The 11,030-nt window shown below is 33.7% G+C and overlaps 1 protein-coding gene across 1 annotated transcript in view; it reads right to left on the bottom strand.

Annotated features, from left to right (window-relative positions):
- ogre (optic ganglion reduced) overlaps positions 1 to 10,336 on the bottom strand; it is an 18,862-nt gene extending 8,526 nt beyond the window's left edge. Inside the window, exons 1-2 of the mRNA XM_031973026.2 lie at positions 8,610 to 10,336; positions 5,093 to 5,200 (exon numbers count right to left, since the gene is read on the bottom strand). Of these exons, the coding sequence (XP_031828886.1) occupies positions 5,093 to 5,200; positions 8,610 to 8,858 (357 nt within the window). The 5' untranslated portion in view covers positions 8,859 to 10,336. The remainder of the gene's footprint in view (positions 1 to 5,092; positions 5,201 to 8,609) is intronic.
- Between the last annotated feature and the right edge of the window lie 694 nt (positions 10,337 to 11,030).

Here is an 11,030-nt window from a genome sequence, read left to right as displayed (position 1 = left end):
TATAATTTATATTCAAACGAACTGAATAATATTTATATTCATTAAATTCCATTTAAAATCTTCAGCGCGAGTTTGACGCGATCTTATAGGGCAAGAGGTTAACACGTTAACTGCTACTAACGTAACAACTATTTACTGTATTTCTTATCATCTTATAACTAACTAGAGTAATTATATAGTTCATTACATTAGATTTCATAAAAAATCAACGCATACCATAGAAACATATTTGAAAATATATGTGGAAAATTGGTAAGTAAGAATTTGAAAATTCTAAACATCGTCTTATACATTACAATCCATGAAGTTTTTGTATTTAACGAAAATACAAAACCATTACTAGAAGATGGATATTGTCAACAAACGAAAGGCAGTGCTGACTAAAGCACAGCACGGAGCAACAAGTGTAACCAAAGAAGTTAAATTTTAATATGATACCTTAATAATTCATTTGAAAACATGATAGATGTATCTAAAAACTGTATGACTTATCATCAAAAAAATTTGATAAAATATTTCATTATTAGAAGAGAACTATGTATTGAGTCTATCTCAATACAGGATCGCAAGGGCTTAATAACGTAACAGTAAAAAGGCAATTATCAGAAGCTATAACAAAGAAGGAGGTACCTAAATTATAAATTTAATAATTGATAATTTTATGAGAGAATCAAAAAAATTACAGCTGCAACTTTTAAACACTGTTTTCTTATTATCAGATGTGTAGTTCTATCGTTGCAGAACATATTTCAAATATCAACGAACTGATTGAAAGTACAGTTTAGACAATTATTTTTTATATCGCTACCCAATCTTTATTCATAAAGTAATCATAACTGTTAAATTAACTATTAAATACTTTTTTATTTCAAGTATTAACGAATCGATGCGTCGATTTAGAACAACTGTAATATAATTAAAGATGACACCGAATAATAAATGTTCCTTAACAGTTATAATTCTTAGTTATATAATATATAAGCATATATCTTTTCAGGTGTTCAAGAGTCAAACTTCAATCATTTTGTTAATGACCCTCAGTTTCTTTATGATGACTTTGCAATTACACACACATCCACAAATCCATTAGATACATTCCTATATCTCATTTTGCGAAACGTATTTTAGCTCTTTTGTTACAGTTTTATTTCTACCTTCGAGGAGATGATACTCATTTCCATTAACGAGATAGCTGTTTTACTTATGACTAGTACAAATGATATTATGGTTTCATCTCTTATGACCCCGCTATAGATAACTGCCATCTTGATTACATAACTTTAATAATATAGTTATCTTCAATTTTCATTTGAATTAAAAAGAACAGACATAAATGCTTTCTTCGGCAAAAAATTATTTTTATTGAGTGAAATCAATCTTTAAAATGTGCATATTTTAATTTTTTTAATTTAACTTTGTAAATCTAGTAAAATAAAACTACATGAATGTCGGTGCTTCACATTCTCATGAAACTTTCACAATTTAAGAACTTAATGCAAAAATGATACAAAATCATAAAATCAATAGGTGTTTATTCATTTTGGTTCTTCCTTATGTCTACATTATTAACCTTTAATGTGCAATTGAGTGGAAAAATTGTGGTATGATTGCGTATATGAACATTATTTTCTATATGTGCAACAAATTCTGTGTAAAAGAAGGCATGCTACAAAATATTGTTACTTAATGCTCGTAAATGTTGCATGCACACGCAACTATACGTTATAACTTCTGTACCATTATTTATTCCGTCTAAATTTCACAATATTTATAAGAAACTTTAAATAAGGATTATAAGAAGACACGATAAAGAAGAGGATACATAAAAGTGAGATTTATTCTATAGAATCCTGGATACTTCTTATACACTTCAGCACAAGTAAACTATTCAAAAAACTTATTTTCTCAAATAAAATAATCTTAATTAAAATACTTTAAACAGTTTTATAATTTTCAATTACAAATATTTCTAAATTAGTATTAATGACATAGTTCATAGTCAACTGTAGTTATAAAAATGAATATTATTCGTAACAATTCTAAATTAGTTGCCTGAAAACAGGCAATCTGCTGATCACCGACATTCGCAAGGCAGCTGAACCGACAAGCCCACAGTCATCGTCAAAACGAAACGACCATAAGAAACACGGTCCGTAGAAACTATGGAAAGTTCAACGACACAACGGCGCTACAGAATTCTGTAATACCTTATGAGGAACGATAGATAAATTCTTGCGTAACCTGCCTATTAAGTGAAATCTATGCGAGCATATTCAAAGGAATTTTCTAATAGAAAGCAGTATCTATCAATATATTCGCACATGCACAATGAGCTGAATTTCTGGTCCATTTCTGTTTCAATGATTTTTGCCAGTGACTGTAAGCTTCTCGGTTCAGCTGTTCTACAAATCACGATAATCGATCGATTTGTTTTTAAGAAAGCCAAACCACAGTTTATAAATATTTATAACAAGAAAAATGAGGATTGAATGGTAATTTTGTTATTCCTCATTTCCATTTTATTTTATCATTGCAGAATCAATCTTTAAATCTACATGTTGTTGAATAGACACTATTTTAAAATTCTTGTCCACTGCTCTTTATATTTGTAGTCGTAACGTATAAGAATGTAGAACTTGTTTCCAAGAAAATTTCTGTATGTTTCTACGTTGATACAAATAATAATGAAAATAAAAACGTATTTTTATGTATACACTTCATTAAATTTTGAAGGATATATGTTTTAGTATAACTATTTATTTATTAAGCATATGTAAAAAATTGTATAGCACTTAATGAAGCATATTTTTCAACTTACTATTTTGTTCTACGTAGTATTGTTTTATAGATAGGTTTTAATGAAATTTTAACTTCATTTTCTTTCCCATTTCATACCAAACTTTCATTTCAGATTTTTTTTCAAATGTCTGATTAAAAAAAGCTCTAAATACACAACCTTGTAAAAGGAATATCTGATTGTTAAGTAGATACCTACTTCGTTTTAGATGATTCGTATTATTTTATAATTATTCACTTTTTTCTATGTGTACATGAAACATGACCATTACTTTGTTTAATGAAAACAACAATGAAAATGTTTGTTTTTGTTCAGTATATGCATTATATATATAATGGATTTCCTGTAGAAACCTAACAACTTCTCAAACAGTATAGAAAACGTTTAGAACGTTTGTGAAGTTTCTAAAGTGATTAAGAAGGAAAACATGCATCCTCTAATAGACCTAAATGATACTAAACAGTCTTAAAATAAGAATACCGTTAGAAGAAACAATGTTTTAGGTGTGATATCTGAAATGGTAACGTATACTGCAAAGATTTATGTACATCTGTGTGTAAAAAATATTATTAAATTCTAATTACACTTTATATTTGCACTCGAATGCAAAACAAATTCAACGTTGATCTTACGTATTTGTAACCGAGTCAAAGATTCAACTCCAGAAAGACAGAAGTGAAACCTTAGATAAATTTGTAACTTGACATTCGACACTTGATAGTGATACGAGTTACTCTAATAAACGTTTTATCTAGACAGATACTTTCTTTCATTCCTATACTTGCGTTTTAGTATGTAAAACTATTCGACATAAATTGATCTGTATACGAAAGCAATATATATAAAAGCAATTCACTTTCTCTTAGTCAAAAACGTTCAAAGAACATAAATGTTATTAATTCAAAAGAAATATATTTAAGGGTGTGTAAATTAACGTTATTAAAGAATATTCCTTAATTTCACTTCTTCAAACTAATTCAATTTAAATACTGAAGGATAATTACAATCAATTTTCAATATTCTTTTACATACCACAAATAAAATGTTTCATTATAATGTACCCTAGGCACATTCGCTCTGCGTTTAACGAGTACACACTTTATTTTTCAAATTTATTGCGCGCGAAACGAGAGATTTTTCAAAACAAATACGTGTCAAAATACGTGTAAAAAGAAAGATAAATAATTTCGAAGGTAGGCCAATTACAGCCGAGAGGTAAGATTATAATATTACTTCTGAGATTATTATATCAAATCTTTATTACAGAATGATATTTTGCTTATTTTACTTGTAATCTTAAAAGTTTACCCCTTGGCCTATGATTTCTTTCTGAACTGTGAACGATATAACTACTTTGTTATTAATAATTTATTGAAAATAAGAGAAAATTCCAGTTTTATTCTATGTCGACGTGTGCTCTAAGGTATAATCATTGATAACAGAGGAATAACATGTAATTTGCATTCAAACAAATTCAATAATATTTATATTTGTTAAATTCTATTTGAAATCTCCATCGCGAATCTGGCACAATATTGTAGGGCAAGAGTTTAAGTTTAAAAAATCAGACGTATTTCTACTGTTAAGTAGATTAATTACATTTTGTTTTTTAGCTAACCGAAAATATAACGTCACATTCAATTCTTTTGTGATAACGACCAACAAAATTTTGCGTATACAGGTATATACATTCCAATGATAATGACCAGGAAAATTAAGCATATACATACGCTAATGATGCAAATGGATTAACCCTTCGCCATCGGTGCCGCCATAATGGCGACATTTAACATCTGTGTTCAAAATCGGTGTTGCCAATATGCCGGAATTATCTTTTTTCCTGAGTACAGTGTTATTTTACGATCGACGGTATTGTAACTACTTATTATTCTCTACAGTATTTATATTCAACAAAATAAATACATTAACTTCAAAACATAATCTGTATTTTTTAATATCCATATATTTATTATAAATCACCTATAGAAAAATAAGTTTAATAATATATATTTGGGTTAATAATGGGTTAATAATATAATGGGTTAATAATGAATAGCTAGATAGAGGGATCCAAAGATAAAAACGAAAAGACCGCAGAAGTTATAGAAGTTGTATCAAGGACTGTACCCAGTGCGCTCGGTCTTTCGAACTGGTACAATCGCTCGAGTCAGCTTCGGATATCCAATACGAAAGGTGAGAATGAGCAGCGGTGGAAAAAAAAAAGCCGAACCAAAAGCGCAGCTGTCCCCGGCTTATCTATCGCGCGTGCAAGATTACCGATAAACCAGCCCTTACCTGGAAGAACAACACGAAGCACACCCACTGGTAATAAGTGTAGTATTTCCTCGCGTCGACGTCGCCGAAATCGTTCGCCACTCCTGGATGCGCGACCTCCAAGCCGACCTGCGACAAATCGGCCGCTCAATAATACGATAACGACGAAACGGTACAAATGCAGCTGATTAACACTAAAACTACCGAATAGTCAAATTGACTTTTTGAAAATCCTCTATAGAAACTTCAAGAGTGTATCTATTGAAACTTTAATTGATTTCAAATTCAATTTGGACATTGCTAAAACAATTTCTTTAAGAATTTCTCAAAGACATATCTGTTATCTTTTGGATAATTGCAAAAAGAAGAAATCAGGAATGGGTGATTTTGACCTTGATCTTTCGCCTTGGGTTTTCATTCAACTATACCCTAAGTGCATTCGTCCTGCTTCTGACGAGTACACACTTCATTTTTTCATTTTATTCTGCGCGAAATGAGAGATTTTTGAAACTAAGTTTCACAGTTAACAGGTTAAATTTACACGTCCGATTATGTATTGATATATCTACACTCAACACTATTCACCTCTTTCAGGACAATTGGAGACAATTTGGAGATATTAACCCTTCGCGGTCAAATGCCGTCATAATGAAGACTTCTAGCTTTTATATCTAAATTGAAAAGCTGCAACCGAATAATTTAATTATTCAAATAATGAGAGATTGATATGTTTCCTGTTTTCCTAAGTGATGCCTGTTTAATTATTTCTTGATTGTTACAGTTTTGAAATATTTCATTTTTTATTAAGCGTTGTAATTTTAAAATGTTTGTGGAACCCTTTTAAAAGTATTTTGTTAAAATCTGAATAAATTTAAGTTACAAAATTTGAATTATTTGTTGCGTCTATTAAAAACAAACAGTAATATAATCTTTTAATGGAGCAACTCTGAGCAATTTTTACTTTATTCTAATATAAAAAAATAATAATAAATAATTAATTTGCTTTATTCTAATATAGATAAACGCTAGATTTCTCAAATTAAAATTGTCTATAGCACAGTATCGGTTATGTCATAAAATTATAGAATATATTATGAATGCCCCGGTAACTAAGTAAACGGAGTGCGGAAGATCAAAATAACTCACAGAAATTTGTTAATTAACACTAAAACTGCCAAAATGAATCAAAATGATCCATTCCAGTTATCTTCTTCTACAACTATTAGAAAAATATAAACGCATCCTTGAAAAATGATTGATTAAATTGATTTTCTAATAATACGTACTTCTCGATTTTAATGAAACTGAAAGTCATAATTGTTCATAGTGAAGTATGCAATCATTTGATTGATGCAGTATTAATTGCGATTTTAAATAGCACATTTCAATTTAGAATACACTTAATTAACCCTACAAACAGTTCTATCCCGGGCTGCGAATTAATCATATTAGTATAAACACTGCAATCAGCATTTCAATGACATCAACTATATATTTCATCGGACGTGTGTCCGTATAAAGTAACAGTCTATAGTGACGTTTTATCGTAAAACGTCGCTCAGCGGGGAGCCACTATAGTGGCGTGTAGTAGCTGAAGGGTAAATTATTTAAAGCAATTTCCGTCCCACTTCGAATTCACTCGATAAAATCGCTCGAATCTGCTTCTTTTTTATCTGTCCTTCGAAAACATCGAATCGACAACGTTAAAGGGTGAAAACAGGACTATTCGCGTGGATCGGTAAAAGGAATTTGGTGCCTTAATATGGTACGCTATACATATAAATATAGTTACGTAACGGTTTATTTCAAAATCAGCGTGTAATTTGAAAGTAACAAGGAACGCTATTATTTTTGCAATAATTTTGTACCACAAGAATGCAGTAACCTGTTAATCGATAACAAGTGAAATACCAGTGAAATAAGATATTAAGTGAGGTAAATACGTAATCAATACAAATATACACTGTCTCGTTTAATCATTTTACGTAATATTTTATCCTTACATGCCTATGAAAATTGAGCTACCAGTATGGCATATATGGTAATGCATGCAAAACTCGTCGATTGGTCAAAGTGCTAATCATACTATGTAACCTGAAGTGGGAAAATGAACATCAAAAATAATCATATTCGACGAGATACAAAAACTAATTTCTTTAATTTAATAACTAATAACAATTTTTGTGCTTTGTTTATACTTAACTACTTCTATTAATTTAAAATGATTTCTAAATAACTTTACAAGAATAACATGCGTATTTATTGCTGGAAATCTCAGGATAATCAATTAAAAATTAAAGGATACTGGAAAATAAATAAAATCAATAAAAAAAAGTCAACAAAAATCCGTTTGGTAATTCAGTCTCGCGATAACTGTATACGTATTGAGTGAACTAATAAAATAAACAAGATAAATAAACTTGTGTTATGGTTTTAATCCAATGCATCTTTTAAGTCTTTTGTTCTTCCTTTGAATGTCAGAAATTGCTAGAAAATAAAAAAATTATTCAAAGAATACGAGCTCTACATTATAATAGTACACAATACATGAATACTTCTATTTTACTACACTATAAGTCTAGGATTAAATTATTTGTTAAGCAAAAACTATCTTTTAATTTCTAATTTTAATAAATGCTAAAAAAGTACTTACGGTGTTTGTCCAACAATATTGGTATTATTCATATTTTTTAAATACAAACTAATAGAATCTATTAAAAAGTGTACTTGAATGAGTTAATGACAGAACGATGTTGTCATGGATACTGATGTAAAAATACACGAGTACAAATTTGTATGCCCTGAGACACCTAATTAGAAGATGTTCGTCTTCTCGCCGATTGTAAAGGAGTTCTAAACCGAGGTATACATTTTAAACATTTGTGCTATACACTGATTTTTAAACTTACATTAATTTATTAAAAGTTTTACTTTATTTGAAGCTGAGTAAAAATAAACAAGCAAATAAATTTTTATTTTACTCGAATCTCTCTAAATTATAGTACAAGACATACTTACATCAATGTTCTACTATAGTTAGAATTAGTCTTGATAATGTAAACACATTTAATCACTTTTAATTACTAATAAATTAACTTTTTACCTTTATTTTTACATGAAATGTATTTTGCAGAAAATTGACTTTTATATAACTATTACACTGTGGATTATGCTACATTTGAAAAAAGTAGAAACATTGAAAAACACTAATATAATTAATATAGTTTCCAATCTTACTTCAGCCAAATAAATTCCCGAGTGAATGAATACCGACTTAATCTTGTACACTTTTCATTGCATTAAATAAATTTATAAAAATGAAAATATTTTCAATCCCTACAGCCTCGTGATCGTTCACAAATGAACCTCTGAATAAATTTAACAGACCTTGACGCAACACCTATTTTCCGAATCTGATCGAGAGAAGGCAGGCAATTCCGTTCGAGACTCCTGGCAACATCAACAAGTGGCTCGAAGACCGAACACGATCGAGCCGAGCCGCGCGAAACTAAATTTGAAATTATAGACGATTACCCACCTGTCGATTGAACGCGTCTGGCATGGTGAACGTAGATGTGATCCAGCAGTAAGTGTTGATAGGATGCGTGGGTAAACCCTGAACGATACAGGAGATCGGATTACCGACGTATTGGGTAGCCGTGATCACCATCGAACACGTGAAAAGTAGCACCGTGGTGAAATGGTTGTGCAACCGGAACACCATCGAGTCGGTCGTGATTTCCTGCCATTTCAGGTATTGTCCGAGACCTCCTAGTAGCTTATACATGATTGTTCAACGCGGTCGACAGGTCGGTCGTGATCGTTTTCCTTGATCTCGAAATGTATCGTTCGCTTCCGGGCAACGAACACCTAATCACCGATTGGTTATCACGTGGACGCCGGCAGGCTGAAATCGTTTGAACGACAACAACTTCCGTAGGACCTCATCTAACGCGGTCGTCACGTTGAAAAGCGGTAAAACGAAACGAAACGAAACGGAACGGAACGGAACGGACACACGGCCGTACGGCTATGTCCACGCGGCGTTGCCTCCCTCTTTTCCTTTTCTCCAGTTCCTCCTTCTCCTTCGGCCTGCCTTTCGTCCTTCTTCCTTCTTTCTTCTGCCCTACTCCTCCTCCTCTTCCTCCACCTCCTCCTCGTACGGGTCACAGTTACAGAGCTTCTCGTTCTTTCTTCGAATGGTGCACGGTCGGTCGGTCTCGCTCTCTCGGTGCGCGTTCAGCCGATCGGTCACCGAACCACGGACGTTTCCCCGAGATCTTTCTAGTTTAGAGGTCTCTTCGCGAGCAAGGATTTAAAACTCGACTAAACAATCGTATGGAAAACATGCGACGTATCATCGGTATTCACGGCATCTCTCCTTCTCTTTCTATCTCTCTCTCCCTCTCGCTCTGCCTGTCTCGCTGAACGATCGATCGATCGTGTGATACGCGCGCGAACACGTTCAGACGCGTAAACAAATGCCGGGTCCACCTGGCGTCGTTGCTATAGAGTGTGTGCGTCCTTTTCTTATTCTGTACACGTGATCTTCCTCTCGTGTGCGGTACGATGCACGGACGACGCCGCTAAATAGAGCTACATGCGACAGGGGGTTTTTCGTTTTCCCTAGTCGATCCGATCCGAGAAATTTTTGTGGAACAAGCTTTAGCGCTCGTAACGTCAAGCCGAGCGCCGATCGCTTCGTGTCAGAGACACGGCACTCACTGACAATCCTTCCGTTCTCTGCCGTCGGCCGAGAGAATCGTCGCCGAGAAACACTGTTGGCCTGACGCAAAATTGTGCAACAGTTTCTCCTCCGCGGTGTCTCCGGTGGCGTCGTTGCTTCTCCCTCTTTCTTCTACGCGCTTCTCCCTCGCTCCCTCTCCCTCGCTCACTCTCTCTCTCTCTCCCTCGCTCTTTCTCTCTCTCCCTCGCTCTTTCTCTCTCTCTCTCTCTCTCTCTTCCTTTCTCTCCTTTCTCTTCCTCTTCCTTCTTCTTCTTCTTGTTCTTTTTCTCTTCGTCTCTCGGTGCTCGGACTCTTTCACCCTGTCTTCGTTCGGCGCGCACTTTTTCCTCTCCGTTCTAGATATATCGCGCAGGTAGATCGTAGGAATGAGCGGTTTACGAGTCCCGACACCGAATCGTGTCGGCAATACACACCTATGTACGCGCGTAGCAGTCTCTTCAACGTCGACTGACGAGAAGTCAGTGGCTTGTTGTTCAGTCGGGGGGCGAGAGGGAAACTCTTTCGATGTGCTAGGGGGACTGCTGTGGAGTAGAAACGAGTAGGAGAGGGCCCCAGGAGGTGGGGATCGAAACGGTGGGGGTCCGACGGCTGCTTCAAACTCCCCCCTAAACTTGAGCCTGCATTGTACACTCTATACCCCGCTTCCATAGTACATGCTCCTGCCTCCACCCGATCCGCTATGGCTACCGTGCGCTACGTTCATTCTCCCTTTCGCTAATTTTTTGCTGGTGTCTTTTCTTCCGAAACTGAACGGAGGATATTACACGAACATTCGTGATCTAAATTACTCATTGGTTTTTAGATAACATTTATTCGTGACTTTATTTACCAACGTTCATTATTTGAAATAGTTATTTCGTTTACGTTTCTTTTTCCTTAAGGGCGTTCATTTGGTAATATACGTGTATATTTGTGAACAAGTTTTTTATCGCAATACGTTTCTCGTTCGATACTATGATTTTTAATTAATTGAATTGAAGAATGTGCTTTTAAAATTATTTGCGTTGTTACTTGGACAAATAATGGTGAACTATTGAAATAAGTAGATAGAATAATTGGTTGCGAGTAATGAATAATCATTTGAATCAATTGTTCAACTGACAAGAAATCCCTCGCCTAATTATTTTAAATAAATATTCATCCCAAGTAATTTTAGTAATATTTAACCCTGATATATAATGAAAGAAATAGATCCGGCTCATTAGTTATTAA

Source organism: Nomia melanderi, chromosome 4, assembly GCF_051020985.1.
Source record: "Nomia melanderi isolate GNS246 chromosome 4, iyNomMela1, whole genome shotgun sequence".
Taxonomy (NCBI): Eukaryota; Metazoa; Arthropoda; class Insecta; order Hymenoptera; family Halictidae; genus Nomia; species Nomia melanderi.
Note: the sequence above shows the minus strand (reverse complement) of the source record. Positions and strands in the feature narration are given on the sequence as shown.